The following is a 16,120-nucleotide window of genomic DNA, read 5'->3' as shown; positions in this document are numbered from 1 at the left end:
CAATAACAGTAATCCTTAAAACTGACGTTTTTGTTACTGTTTACAAATCTGCGCAGAACGAATATACACAGTCATTTCAGGGACTACAACTACAAATGGTTTAAGTACGATATAGGTAGCCATGTTAAAAACAAATTGGCTCCAACATAGTTTTACGGTACACCATATTTATAAAGAGCTCAAGCAGCTTCTAGAACTAGAGGTGGAGCCAACCACACGCTATGTCTGTTATTTCTAATCTTTTGTTCAGCCTTTGATTGTTATCGTTCCTCAACTGCACTTGACGACCATTTTGTATCATATTTACGTTCTATTCCCATTTAGTTATGGCTTGAAAGTTTGTTTGTTTGTTTTTGAAGTTAAGCACAAAGCTACACAATGGGCTATATGTTCTCTGCCCACCACAGGTATCGAAAGGCGGTTTCTAGTGTTGTAAGTCTGTAGACACACCGCTGTGCCATTTGGGGCTATAAATTAAGAAAATGGAAGAAATTCCAACTGTAACTGTAAACTCCAATTTTAAATAGATTTGTGATACTTTTTTACTTAATTTGTTATAAACTTAACAACAACACTATTTGTTTGTTGTAAAGCACAAACCTACATAATGGGTTATCTGTCCTCTATCGAAACCCGATTTTTAGCAATATAAGCTCGCTGATTTTCCGCTCAGTCACCGGAGGGCAGCAGTAAGAGAAGCAAATTGCTGACTGAATAAAACCATAATATTACTTTAGATATAATGTCACCATTTTTTTCTATTTTTATTCAATTTTCCGTATAAAATGTCGGTTGAAATTTTAGCTAGATTTAAAGCACCTCGAATACGTCGTTGTTCTACGTATCGGTATTTAGATCTTTTAGACCTGGGAGGGTCAGGTTCAAAGACCTCTTCCTACATTCTGCACTTTGTTCAATATTTATTTAAGTACTACAGGAGGGCCAGAGTTTAGCTAGTCTACGCTTTCACTCTGATCCGGTTCACGGCCATGTCCATGCATGTAATTATATTAATATTGATGTGTTAATACACTTTCACTTTATTCGATTGTGTTTAAGTCCACAATACACGAACAATTCCAGTTGTATTGTTCATATTTTTCAGTAATTTTAAATTCCGGCGAGAGTATTCGCATATAAAAATCCCTTTGTAAGGCTTTCACAGTAAATTGAAATTATTGATAGTATCTATGTCTAGTTTTAGGTGGCTTTAATTAATGTTTATTTCTTATATAAATGTTAATAGAGGAGAGGTACTTAAGACTATTTTCATCATGTAGAGGTCGAGTTCACATAGTACATCATTCTTTTGCTAGTTTTTCGCGAAATAATTTAGTGAACTATGAAGGAGTCTATCAGTTAGTGTTTCCATATTTGCGTAATTGTGCATAAACGCTGAGGAAGTTGATCTAGGTACTCTATATAAATTGATCTAGGTACTCTGTATGCTGTTGTAAGTAGTGTGTTCTGTAGTATTGTAAGTTGATCTAGGTACTCTGTATGCTGTTGTAAGTAGTGTGTTATGTAGTGTTGTAAGTTGATCTGGGACTCTGTATGCCGTTGTCAGTAGTGTGTTCTGTAGTGCTTGCAATTTAGTTTCAATTTGTTTTCATGTTATATTTATCCAAGCTGGTGCTCCATGTTCTATTACTGGTCATATATACATTTTTACTATGTTTCTGATGTTACTCCGCTGCTTTTATCTGTTAGACTCCTTGCATAGTTCATACGCTGCCAAACATTGGTTTTTATATTGTTTATGTGTACATTCCATGTTAATTTTGTGTCATAAGTGAGACTTAGGGACTTTGCTGATGTTTTTGTCTCGAGAAGTCCTCCATTCATATACAGTTCTGGAGGGTCTTTTTTATGTTCAGTTAATTTTGCGAAAACGACAACTTGTGTCTTAGGTATATTGATTTTAATTCGATATTTTTACCAGTATTCTGTTATTCAATTTAATTGAGGTTGGATATTCATAGCTGCAATGAACGGGGTGGAAGTAATTTTCCAAACTGCTACATCATCTGCGAACTGCGATGAATACCCATGGTTTGGATCATTTAGGGGCATGTTGTTAACGTACATGATATACAGAATATGGCTAACTACATATCCCTGTGGGACACCTGCCTCAGGAATAAAAGATTTCGAGAAGATTCCTTCTATATTTATTTTACATTTCCTGTTTTCCAGGAAATTGGATAGCCAGCGAATAGTAGTACCACGCGGTAGTTCCATTTCTGTCATACTGAACCTCAGACTATTATGCCATACAGTGTCGAATGCTTTTTCGATACCTAGACAACATGCGACAGTGCATTGTTCTTTGTTACAAACTGCCTATTATTGATTCTGTGAGTCTAACTAGATGGTCAGTCGTCTGTCTGTACTTTCTGAATCCGTTTTGTGCCTCTGGTAATTTTGAAGTTATTTCCAGTAATGTGGATAGTCTGTTACTGATTATTCGTGTAGTTCTATCTATCGGTATTTGAATTTTGTATCAATGAAAGAAATTCGTGGGGAGTTCCAATAAATAAACAACGACAATCACTTATGCAAGAGGAAAGCAAATGAAAATAATGGTAAATTTAATTGTCAAAAAGAAAAAGAATGCAAAGCAATTGACTAAAAACAGGTTCTCGAGATTAGTTTCATCGTTTAGTATAATTAACTACAAATCCACCAGATAAAAAAAATTATCATGCTACTCATTCTCTTAAGTTGAAGATTGCGCCAGAGACATTTGAACGTTTTTAGCATAAAAAACACTACACTTTTATCAGGATTGTGGTTAAGTCCCTGACAAAACATTTTAAGGAAAATATATTAATTGAATCTCAAAAACAATTTGGGATATTTAAAAGGAATTTAGTTTCTCGAAAACGAAAAGCAAATGAAAGGGGATAATTATTTCCGTGGGATCTCCTAAATAATACGTTTTTCAAACTGATAAGTTTTAAATTTTTAGAAATAGCTATAATAGTTGCAGTTTTATTCCACAATATCCAATGATATCCAGCTGGTATAAAAATTTAAATAGAACGTAAAGGAGTTATAACGTTTTCGGTTTGTGAACTGACCTAAGAAGTTTAAGAGTAAAAGGCTACCATAAACATTTACCTGCCAGCTTTATTTTATTCTCCAGATAATTGTTTGTTTGTTTTGAATTTTGCGCAAAGCTACACGAGGGCTATTTGCGTTACCCGTCCCTAATTTAGCAGTGAAAGGCTAGATGGAAGGCAGCTAGTACTATTGGGCTACTCTTTTACCAACAAAGAGTGGGATTGACCGTCACGTTATAACGCCCCCACGGCTGAAAGGGATGAACATGTTTGGTGTGACGGGAAATCGAACCAGCGACCCTCAGATTGCGAGTCAAGCACCCTAACCACCTGACCATGCAGGGCCGGCCCCTCTCCACAGAAAGGAAGTGTGAAAGAGATGGTGCAGAGATCGGTTAATGGGAGAATGTTGACGTGTTGAGAGAGATATTGCAAAAATATTGAAATCTAAGAAGTTCCCAGCGTCATCAAAGAGATTACTAGTAGGGCTATCATAATTTAAAAGAACAGATATTGAGAGTGATGAAATGTGGTAAGGCACTGTTGTAGCAACTATGAAGAGTGAAAATGCAAAAGGTATAAAAATAAAATTAATACCAGACTGATATAAAACTATAATAATAAATTAGAAATGATTTGCAATTACAGCAGATAGTTATAAGAAGGTTATATGTAGATCTTTAGTAAATTTAATATACTTATACTGCTAGCCCTTTGTGTAGTTTTGTGCCTAATGATAAGCAACATCAATAACTGAAATAATTAAAAATAATTTACAATATTTGAAATATGAATAATTAACAAAAATTGAAGACACATTCAAATGTATTATTCTAGTGTTTTTTATAAATACATCTTAAAAGTTATGTGCTTTTTAAAAATAAGTTTAAAAGTTATTATGAACAATTAGCAAATAAAAATGTTTATATATATAGTAAATAAATAAATGTTTGCAAAAATCGACAATAAAAAAGGAAACCAACAAGAGTTATTTAAATTTATGAGTACAATTATCTGAACATGTATAATCTGTTTTGCATATTTTGGTGTGGTTTTTAAATTTCTGATAATAAGATAAGTCATTTTCTTTTTATTATTATAACATTCTTAGAAAAACATATTATATCTGAAATTAGAAATTAAACGCCTGAATAATATAAAAGACATTTTAGTTCTAAATTAAAAATACAGCTATTACTGTAATATACGTTGAAAATTAGATAATTAAGTTGTTAATCAACGTTTATGTCTTTCTCAATAAATAAATAAATCAAGTCTTCATAAAAGACTGAAATTATAAACATTTATATTTTGTTCAACTTTGTTTAAGCCTTTATTATTTACAAATGTGGAACAAAAAATAAAGAGTTTGTGTTTCTTTTAGAGCAAAGCCATAATAGTCTATCTACTGTGCCCACCGCAGTGAAACAAACCCCGGATTTTAGAATTGTAAATCTGTAGACTTATCAGTGTACCATCAGGGGACAAAAATAAAGATAAAACATTAATATTCATATTTAAATTTACTGATATATTTTAAGCACTCCTATGTTAAAAAATGAAATGAATTATTCATAAGTCATGAAATATGGTGTGCAAATAAAAACTATAATGAACTTGACACTAATCTAAAAAATATGTTTATATGTGCCAGACTGTTGAAACTTATGCTTTCGATCCATCTCGACATTTGGAAAGTGCTACATAAAGAGAGACGTCAAGCCACTGCCACTGAAAGGTAAGTTGATCCAGCCAGATATTGAGCGTGTCATTTTTCTGGCTGTGAAGGGCCCGGCATGGCCAGGTGGTTAGGGCACTTAACTCTGAACCTGAGGGTTGCGGGTTTGAATCCCCATCCTACCAAACATGCTTGCTCTTTCAACCTTGGGGGCATTATAATGCGACTGCCAATCTCACTATTCGTTTGTAAAAAAGGTAGCCCAATAGTTTGTGGTGGGTGGTCTTTCATTGCTAAATTAGGGACAGCTAGTGCAGATACTCCTCGTGTAGCTTTGCACAAAATTTAAAATAAACCAAAGTGACTGTGGAAAGCAAGTTTGATAAAGTTTTGCCCCATCATTTACAACATTGTGATGTAAATATCACTTATCTGTTTTTGTAGATCCAAAATAAATTTACCATCTGCACTGAAGAGGAAGAACGTGAAAACATTGTTAGGACTTTTTGTGGTGACCAGAACAAATACTGAAGCTATTTTGAATATCTTACTCGGAGAGTGGAGACTGGAATGTGGGGAATGGAGAAGAAAGTGTTTTGGAGCTAGATCAATGGTTTGAAAAGTGTCTGGAGTTCAAACAAAAATTACTGAAGTTTATCCAAATGGAAAATATTTTATACATTGTGCCAATCATCATCTGAATTTGGTAGTTGTAGTGATATGTCATGTTGTACAAGACACTGTAGAAATTTTATGGACATGTTTTTTCCTAGCTGTAAATGTAAAGTGTAAGGCTATTCTATGTTAAAATTTTGTTAATGCTGATGTAAAATGGGAGTTGTTTACTGATCCATTTGATGAACAAAAAGAAAAGAATCTGTTTAAAATAATTATGGATGCCAGGCCTTATCAGTTCTGTGTATAACTCGTTAGTTGTCAAGAACTGACTCAATTATTACAAGAGATAAATTCTGAATTAACAGGACAGGCCTAAAGAACTGCTATTGTTTACATTCATGCCTTTGCCATAGATGTGTGAATTAGCGACCAAACTGATGTGAAATACACAAAGCCGAGGATTTCAGGAAGACAGATGCACAGACCAAATTCCATTACTTCCTTTATTGAGGTTCGTTATAATCAACTTTAGTACCCTTTCAAAGATCGATCATGACTCACCTTCAGGAAAGGTTTCCTACTAATAATGCTGAATATATCAGTTTTTTCTTAATGCCTGGCAGACTGCTATAGTGTTTCCAGATAACACTTATTTCCCCTAAGAGTGACAAGATAGATGTGCATAATAACAGGAGATTTTTAAGATATTTACTGTGAAATAATTTTGTATACTTTGACTAACAGCTCATGAGAAATATAGTGAGGCTGAACACAAATGTGCAATCACAATAAATAATCTTTCAAACAAATACAATGAAAATGTACTTTACTTGCCACATCTGATAGTTGCTTTTACTTGAGAGTTAGTTTTTTTCAAGCTTATTCTATTGACACATTTTACCACACTGAATAAATCTCACGGGAACACAGAAGGTGGTACTCTAGATGAATGGCACAAAACAATAAATAGTTAGAGCAAAGGTAACTTAACAACCTTCTTGACCAACATGTAAACTGCATGAACAACTAATTTTGTAAAATTCCTGTATTAATACACAAAACAACAAATGCATGATTTATTTCAAACTTGTCCTCAAGTCAGCATTATGCTTAACTTTAAAGCCAATAAGATTTTCAAATGCGTGTTGGTCAAGGAGCAAAATAACTTTTTTTGCCTCTTTAAAAACTCTTAAACCAAACACAGACAATACAACCCTCTAACATAGATGAATGAACATTGTACATCATAAACCCTTTTATAGAACTTAAAAATAAAATATAATGCTCTTAAAATATAATGCCATACATATGATCCTTTAATAGGTTAGTCTCAATAGTAAATAAATAAAGGCATGATGAAAACCTCTTAACAATTACATTTTAATAATCATACATATTAGATAGGAAAAGAAAACTCTTTACCAAAATAAGTCCTACAACAAAATTGCAAAAACGAAATGCAAAATAAATCCAGCAAACATATATTAATATATTAATCAATAAGCATAAAAAGGATACCCTTCACCAGTAACTAGACTGAATTCTTTAACAATGAAAAATAGCTAATCGCCCAGGAAAATCAATAATTATAAAACAGGTATTTGTATATCAACATACATTTGCAAAAAAAGAAAAGCCACATGAGAATACAGCAAAACATGTGAAATAACCTTAAATGGTGTAAGCAAATTAATAAAAGAAAACATTTCACAATGATACTTGATTTTATTTGTCATAAATAAAATCAGCAAATATAAGTCAAAGACCTTTTAATTATAATGTGTCAGTTAAATCCCTTTTTAAAACATTACCTTAGATGCAAAATAAAACTCTTTAGATATAGAAATGCAATACTAAACAAGCAGTTCCTATAAATTAAATCAATAAGAAACAAAACTGAAAATATTTTATTATTAAGACATACACATTCACATAAATGACCCTTTAACAAAATATTTAAGTGCATGTATCACACATGCATAAACAAAATGGAATGATCAATACATAAAAAGTAACAATATTCACATTACACTACAATCTATACTTAGAGAAAACCAAGGTAGAAGTCTCACCTCATTTTAGGCCCAACAGTAGATCTTGAAGAGCTGCCATCAACCTTCAGCTGGGGGCAGTGATCTGCCTTATGATTTCTTTGGCCTTTGCCATGATCTTATGGATCTGGAACAAACTCTGCTTATAGCTATCTCATTTCCTCCTCCAACTAGATTAGGGGCTCCAGATGTCTCCACAGCTGGTCCTCCTCTCAATTATAGAAGGTCCAGGCCTCTGTTCATTTGGTGGCTCATTTCTGGTAATGCCTTTTAAGTATTGGATTTGATCCTTCAGTTCTTGATTTATCTTAGCATTGGTTATACACCTGCTGCTCCAAGGATGCTTTATAGGACACACACACATGCATCTCTTGATCATGTTTGAAAATTATATATATGTTCATGTACAATAGTGGTGAACAACTTGGTTTCTACATGCACATTTGAATGTTGTTTTTTTATTTTGTTATAAAATATTATTAATTATTATGAAACAAATCCACTATTTATTCACAGATCCTTAGTTTGACATTGACCATTTGAGTTGTAAAAATCATATATCAATGATCTTAACAATTGTGATGATTACTAGCCTATATGATTACCTACATCTAATTACTAACTAGTTGCTATGTTTTTTATAATTATCCTTATTATCAGGTACCAATTAGTTTATATCCTATCTTTAGGCTGATAATCTGCTGCTCTCTTCAGGGGAGTCCTAAGACTGACTATCTACTGTGACAGAAGAAAGTTGACCTTGGGTTTCGTTTTTCAGAAATCAAAGTGTGCTTTTCACTCTTCCAGACTTTTACCCATTGGGGTTTCAATCAATTGACTATTTAAATTGTTTAAGGATTTTTTAAAAAAAAAACTACTCAAGGTCTATTTGCATTAGCCATCCTTAATATTGAAGTATTAAAGTAGAAGAAAGACAGCTAGTCAACACCACACACTTCCAACTATAGGGCTACTCTTTACCAAAGAATAGTGTGACTTACTGTCAAATTATAACATCCCACAGCTGAAGCAGCGGGCATCTTCAGTGATGGCATTCAAACCCTCAATCAGGCCTTTGATTTTAATAGGGGTATCCAGGTTTGATGACTTCTGTACTAGATTTACTTAATGCGTTATCAATATAGTTGGGTATAGAAGGTTTCTTTTTTAACCCTCATGTGTGAATCATATCCAATTATTATAACAGTAATGCATTTCATTGCACGGTCTTCTTCTCTGACATAATGAGCTACTGCACACAGTTTGATGTTGCACAGAGTCTTATATATATATATATATGTCTATTATGCTCCTGAATTCTAGCTTTTGTTGGTCTTTTTTGTTTTCTAATATATTGGATTCTACATTCTCAAGGAATGTTGTAAATGGTATTTTTGCTTTCCCTTGGTTGTTTAAATAGTTTCATACAATCATATTTCATTGTGGATTATGAATACTGTTCTGACTTCATGATGTTTTTGTATCCTTTGTATGTTCTCATGAAAACTCTTGAAAAAGGAAAACAAAGCTGTGTGTCAGTAGTTTCATCCTAATTATTCCATTTTTATTTTCTTCTTTAGCACATTTTCTGTGTATCCACCATAAAGAAAAATGATAGTAATGTGTTTCTTTCTTCTTTTTAACATTTTATCCATTAGATATCTTCCTCATTCTGGAGGCTGACAGTCTACAGTGCCCATCTTTATACTGTTGGAGTGGTACAATTTATATGGAGAATATTTAAAGGAAACCTAACACTACTTGCCTTCCTAACAAGAAGAACCTGGATGAAACCCAGAATTCATGGCCTATACTACTGTTCTGAAGCTACCATTCTTACTAAGTAGACAACTATCCATCCTGAGCATTACATATTCCTCCCCATCAATATCAAAGATATATCTTTGTTTGAGCCAAATCCACTAACTATGTTAATCTGACTAAGTGGGTTGATTTAACAATAATGCATATAATAGATAAAAAATAAATAAACATACTGTGGATGTACATGAATGTTTCAATTGAAGTGTAGTGCAAGTGTTAAATTTAGTTATCACACGTTTGTTTACATAACTGTTTATGAAGCATGAGTTATGTAGTTCAATTGTTGTGAATTGGTGATTGTTGTATTATTGCATCATGTTACTATAACCTTCTAAGTGTTTCCCTTTGTTTCATTGAGTATTATTGCATCCTAATATCTCATAGTGTGTGGAACATTTTAGGCCTCTGTTGGGTTATAAATACACATCCAGAGATATATATAGAGAGAGTTAGAGGGTTGGACAGATCTAGACTGACTGATTGTGAGTTTAGCTGTAAAAAGCATATAATGGCGATTTCTAAAGTGAAATTATCACAGATTGTTTGCAATAACAGAGTAAAGAAGAATAATTGAACAAGCCTGTGTGGACTTTTGACAAAAAAAAGAGACAATTATATAAAGCTCTGGATAGAACTGTGGCAATGAACAGTTATAGTGGTGATTTTAAAGTGAAAGTATCATAGACCGTTTTCTAATGTTTCGTATGATGGATAACCAATGTCAATTATTGTGTAATATTTCTAATAGGATGATATTTTACTCTTGTGGCATCTGAATTTACATTTAGCTTACTTAGTGATTTCAAGCGAGGCCTTTCTGCTATTTGCTTAGATTATCAAATTATTGTGAATACTTCATTTATTTTTCAATTGCAGTTCAAAGAATATTAGTTCACATTATTTTTTAGGTTAAAGTAGATATACTGTAATAGTGTTATCATATGATTTGGGAATCAGCCTGTTGTTAAGTGCAAAGCTACACAATGGGCCATCTGTACTGTGCCCACCATGGGTGATAGCCACATTAATAACATCCATTTGACATTCAATTGCTTCCATACCAAACTATGCCATACCACTTATATGTACCTTGCAGAGGGAATAAAAGTACTTAAGTGTACATGGCTGTCACTGGCACTGGATGAATTTCCAATATTTGTTTAGTGTTATATGCTATAGATTTACCACTTATTCTATTCTTTTCAGCAGTTTTGTCATTAAGAAACAAACTGTGTCTCTTCCTCCCTCTTCTACAATCATTGCAGCTAATCATACATCATCTACAATACTCCTTCCCGCTATATAACATAAGTACTGGATTTATACATGTACATGCTGGCTATGGTTATGCTAAAATCTGTCCAAGAACCATGGATATGTAAGTAAAAAAATGTGTAAGAATTTTTGTTTTGGAACATGTACAAAGATTTTGGATACTTTTCAAAAACAGAAAATGGTTTATTCAAAAACAAAAACAAACAGATACATCATAGAATAAACAAATAACCACACAAGAAAATACTTATTATTGATATGCCACATCAATATAGCTTAGTTTTAAGATTATAATGGAAAGAACTGTTCCTGCTAGCAAGACAAATAGAATTTCCCAACTGCAAAGAATTAGATCTCAAAAACCTATGTCATCACAATCCAAAATTAATGATAGATACTTTTTTTCACCAAACAAAAAGTACATATATATCACTAACATAAAAATGGAAATATCTGAATTACACACAATACAGATTTGTAGAGAATAGATCATTTATAGTGGTGTTAAAGAGTATTTGAATACTGGTGAAAGTTTCGTCAAAGTTTCAGAAAACATTTTTATAAATGTAACTGTTACTGTTAAACTCATAAAACTTAATAGTTTTTCTATCTCTAATCTAAATTACTATTAACATCATAAAGCTGGAACTTTTGGAGTTGCACTGCTAAAATAACCATATTATGTGTCCAAAATATAAAAATTAAGAAAGAAACAACAAACAATAATTTGAAGCCAGGTGATTACATATTCATCTACTATAGATGTAAGATCTCTCTCTCTATTTCCAGGTAAATGACACAAAACAAGCTCAAAAACTATATTCTACTAAAGCACAATATCTTACCAATATGAAAAAACATTGATAAAACAATAGCAAACACACTTTTGGGTTGATTTTGGAAATATATCTTCATGAAAGCTATTATAACCATTGGTATCATTATAACAATATTTGTATTGCAATATTTAACTTTTCTGTACCAAGACACTGACTCACATATTTAACCCACCTCTGTGTTTCACCCTATGATGACAACTTTCATCTGATTTTTGTACTTACCCTGATTACATAAGCTCAGAATTTAAAGATGCATTATCTTAGAGAACTGGTTTTAAAATGACTTCAGGGTAAACATTAAAAATATGTGTAATTCTATTCTTGATTTTCTAACACTACAATTAAGTAGTAAGTTGCCATAGCTAAATAACATTGAACATGGTTTCATGTAACTGGAACGTTGTACAGAAAAATCACTAAAAGCTATGAGTTATCTGAGTATATTACATATATTTTGATCAATCACAATTTGCACTTCATCTCCTGTAATAGTTTAGTTCAATAATAATTAATACAATTTTTATTATATAACTAACTTGTTATAATGAGTTAGTTCAAGAACAATTAATAAGTTATCTTTACTATGTAATTAACCTCCTGTAATGGTTAAAAATCAACAACAAATAATTAGACTGTTTTTTTTTTCTCATGTAACTAATCTTCTATTACAACATTATCTTTTATATCATAACTGATGTCCTTTAATGATTAGCACATTACCCTTTAATCTTAATACACATTTTTTTATTACATAACTAATTTCCTGTAATGGTTTAATCAAACAATAATAACCAGATTGTCTTATAATATAAGACTGCATTAAACTTACACTACATGTGTTATACATTACATTTTGCATACCATAATATAAAATAATTATTTTTTTATTTTCTTATGGGTGTATAACAATAAATTTACAATTTTTCCAATATTTTTTCAGTTCTTTTAAAAGACTATGGGTTTGTTTGTTTGTAATTAAGCACAAAGCTACACAATAGGCTATCTGTGCTCTGCCAACCACAGGTATTGAAACCCGGATTCTAGCGTTGTAAATCCGCAAACGTACTGCTGTGCCACTGGGGGGCAAGACTATGGGTAAAAGCTAAAGAAATATAACTTGTTATAAATACTTATCTTGAGTACTAATGAATACATTTTCATTGTAATTATGAATTTTTTCATTAGTACTGTCAATGTTATTTCAAATAAGCCAAATAATATTCTTAAAGTATACTATTCGACAACAGGGTAATAACAGCAAAATACAAGAACAATACAAACATAATAACAAAACAACTTCAGAGTATTACTGTTCAACTGCAGGATAACATAGTTCAGTAGTACATAATATTTCCGTTACTGTATTGCTGTGGTTATCAAGAGATATAAAGCATTAAATGTCCTGGATTTCAATTATGTTTTAAAATTATGTAATACAATATCCCAAAGAAAAATGTTTAGCTTTACTTACAAGACAATTTATAATGCAACAACATGTTGGAGTTTTAGGTCAGAAAGATATATGAACAGAATAGTTTTGGATATTCCAATATTATAAAATATTTATGTACTATAGTATTTTTGTAAATCTTAATTAAAAGATAAACTTTAAGCTTAATCAATTCTATTCCTAACAAAGTAATACTTTAAGAAGAATTATTCATTTGGAAGAGGTATACATATGTACCTAAGTATTTCTGAACCTGGGTAAGGTATAATACACACAACCATATCTTTCTGAATTAAAAGATAAGTAAGACACAGCAGACACCAAAAGAAGGTGTCATTAAACATGAAAACTTTAATCTTCATGTTAATTCATTTTTGTCATACATAAGTGTATTGTGAACTTTAAAAAAAAAAAGGTTTTTGGAATCAACTTATGCAATGAGCTTCGATTCTATTGAAGTCATGAGAAAACATTGCATGGTAAAAAAAGCACACAAAAACACGTTACACAATGCTTTTGAAAGCACTGTAGTATCCATATGTCACAGAGGGTGTGGGTAGAGGTATTTTAAGTACAGTGACTACCAAACTCATTCATCCAACATCATCTTCTGAGATGGAATGTACAGTGGATATAAGAGAGGTCTGAAAAGACATTAACATTCTTAAGCTTTGTTTTTCTAATACTAATAATAAGGTGATTTATAACTGTAGACAAATGACTTGCTGTTAAATTTTCAGCTTTGCCAATAAATATTTCAAGATCATAAAATGTAAAGTTTGGAGCTTTATAACTGTTACCTTGTTTATTGTTTGTTCATGGTGTAAACAACTCAAATATACAGGTAATTGCAGCAATGAGATATTTCTTCATGTGTAAAATAAGGTCTGATTATCAAAAGACTTCGCTTGTCACATTTTTACATTTCGTGTTTTCAAACAGGAAATGCAACTGTTTTTAAACTTTATTGTGATAATTTAACACAGGAACTTAAACTTATGTTACCCTACTACATCTGGAATAAGCTTATATGATCACTTAACAGAAGCTTGCTAAAACTTACCATATGGTTTGTAAAAAGCTCAGGAGGAGTGAATTCTTGAGATGGAGACCAGAATGTCTCATCACTAGTATCTGTGCTTCTGTAATCTTCATGAAAAGCATTGTCACACTGTTTGAAATAATTGTATTTCATTAGCCTTATCAAGTTTCACTGAAACTTAGTGGTTTTATATAAATTAATATAAAGTGTAATTAATTATATATTAGACCACTGTATGATATTCCATGGCACTGCCTATACCAATGTACACATGAGATCAGTAAAGTGTAATTAATTAAACATGAGACCACTGTATGATATTCCCTGGCACTGCCTATACCAATGTACACATGAAATCAGTGTATAACAAGGTGTGACCTTACCTAGCTGTACTGGAGTTAAGATCAAATCAATGCATAATATAGTGCAAACTTACCTAGCTGTACTGAAATTAAGATCAAGTCAATGTACATAACAAAGTCTGACTTTACGTAGTTGTACTCAAGTTAAGATTAAATCAGTGTATAATAATGGGTGACCTTATCTAGTTGTACTGAAGTTAAGATTGAATCAGTGTATATAACAAGGTGTGACTTTATCTAGTTGTACTGAAATTATGATTAAATCAGTGTATAAAAACGTATGAGCTTACCTGAACTGAAATAGAAACCATATTAGCTGATAAGGTACTGTAACTTTATCTCCTATGACACAAGATTAGCATATAACAAGGTATAAATTTACCTGTGCTGAAGTAAATGTCAGATTAGTTGATGCATTCTGACTTTACCTAAATTACTTAGACTTTATATTAGTGTATATCAAAATGTGAATTTAAGTGTACTAGAAGTAGAGGTCAGTTCAGTTGTTGTAATGTGTGTTTATCTCATTGTACTAGAAGTAGAGGTCAGTTCAGTTGTTGTAATGTGTGTTTATCTCCATGTGCTAGAAGTAGAGGTCAGTTCAGTTGTTGTAATGTGTGTTTATCTCCATGTACTAGAAGTAGAGGTCAGTTCAGTTGTTGTAATGTGTGTTTATCTCCATGTGCTAGAAGTAGAGGTCAGTTCAGTTGTTGTAATGTGTGTTTATCTATATGTACTAGAAGTAGAGGTCAGTTCAGTTGTTGTAATGTGTGTTTATCTTCATGTACTAAAAGTAGAGGTCAGTTCAGTTGTTGTAATATGTGTTTATTTTCATGTACTAAAAGTAGAGGTCAGCTCAGTTGTTGTAATGTGTGTGTTTATCTCCATGTACTAGAAGTAGAGGTCAGCTCAGTTGTTGTAATGTATGTTTATCTTCATGTAATAAAAGTAGAGGTCAGCTCAGTTGTTGTAATGTGTGTTTATCTTCATGTACTAAAAGTAGAGGTCAGTTCAGTTGTTGTAATGTGTGTTTATCTCCATGTACTAAAAGTAGAGGTCAGCTCAGTTGTAATGTGTGTTTATCTCCACTGCATTAGACTGAGGTAGAAATAAGATTAGTTTATAGCATAATATAATTTTACCTGTAGAGAACTAGAAGTGAGAATAGTTTACACAATATGATCTTGATGCACTGATGAGGAGATGAGATTATATTATATAACATGACTTAACTGTACTGAAGTGGAAGTGATAACAGTTGACCTAATATGATATTACTGTACTGATGAGGAGATCATATTATAGTTTATAATATGACCATACCTTTACAGAAATGGAAGTGAGATTAGTTTGTAACATAATATGACCTTATTGTAGTGTATTGAAATGGACATGAAATCAATTTATGACTTGATTTTACTGTACTAATGTGGAGATTAGATTAGTACAGATGTGTGAGATCAGTTTCTAGAATAATATGACCTTACTTGTTTTAAAGTAGAAGTAGCTTGCAATACAGAAGTGGAAATGAGATAAATATATAACATAATACGACCTTCCTGTACAGAAGTGAATGTGAGATCAGTTTCTTACAAAATATGACTTTACTACTGAAGTGGAGGTGAGATCAGGTTACAATAAAAAATTAAACTATCTGTATTATTTTAGAAATTAGACCAGATAATAGACTGTGTCCTAACTTGTGTAATATTATGGATAAAATGAGGTTATAACATAACTTATAACACAAAATAATGTGTATGTACAACAAGGGACCTATTGGTCCATCTCGGCTGTCCCATCCTCTAAACTAAACTAAAACTATTAAATATATAAATAAATATTTTAAAGCCAGCCCTTATCATTCGTATAGTTATCAAGCTTTCTCTTAAACTCACTTTGATTTACTGCCTCCA

The 16,120-nt window shown here is 31.9% G+C and overlaps 2 protein-coding genes across 3 annotated transcripts in view; both read right to left on the bottom strand.

The window, feature by feature from the left end:
* Window positions 1–9,074: 9,074 nt before the first annotated feature.
* Window positions 9,075–16,120, bottom strand: part of LOC111085831 — a 78,596-nt gene continuing 71,550 nt past the window's right edge. The window contains exon 13 of the mRNA XM_022386201.1: window positions 9,075–9,308. Within this exon, the coding sequence (XP_022241909.1) occupies window positions 9,280–9,308 (29 nt within the window). The 3' untranslated portion in view covers window positions 9,075–9,279. The remainder of the gene's footprint in view (window positions 9,309–16,120) is intronic.
* Window positions 12,391–16,120, bottom strand: part of LOC111085833 — a 9,426-nt gene continuing 5,696 nt past the window's right edge. The window contains exons 4-5 of one of the 2 annotated variants that reach the window (XM_022386209.1): window positions 13,864–13,971; window positions 12,391–13,444 (exon numbers count right to left, since the gene is read on the bottom strand). In XM_022386209.1, coding sequence (XP_022241917.1) covers window positions 13,394–13,444; window positions 13,864–13,971 — 159 coding nt within the window. In that variant the 3' untranslated portion in view covers window positions 12,391–13,393. Of the gene's footprint in view, window positions 13,445–13,656; window positions 13,972–16,120 lie in introns of those variants that run through there. The other variant, XM_022386208.1, reaches the window with a different exon arrangement.

This window comes from Limulus polyphemus, unplaced genomic scaffold, assembly GCF_000517525.1.
Source record: "Limulus polyphemus unplaced genomic scaffold, Limulus_polyphemus-2.1.2 Scaffold646, whole genome shotgun sequence".
Taxonomy (NCBI): domain Eukaryota; kingdom Metazoa; phylum Arthropoda; class Merostomata; order Xiphosura; family Limulidae; genus Limulus; species Limulus polyphemus.
This window is presented reverse-complemented; position numbering and strand designations above follow the sequence as displayed.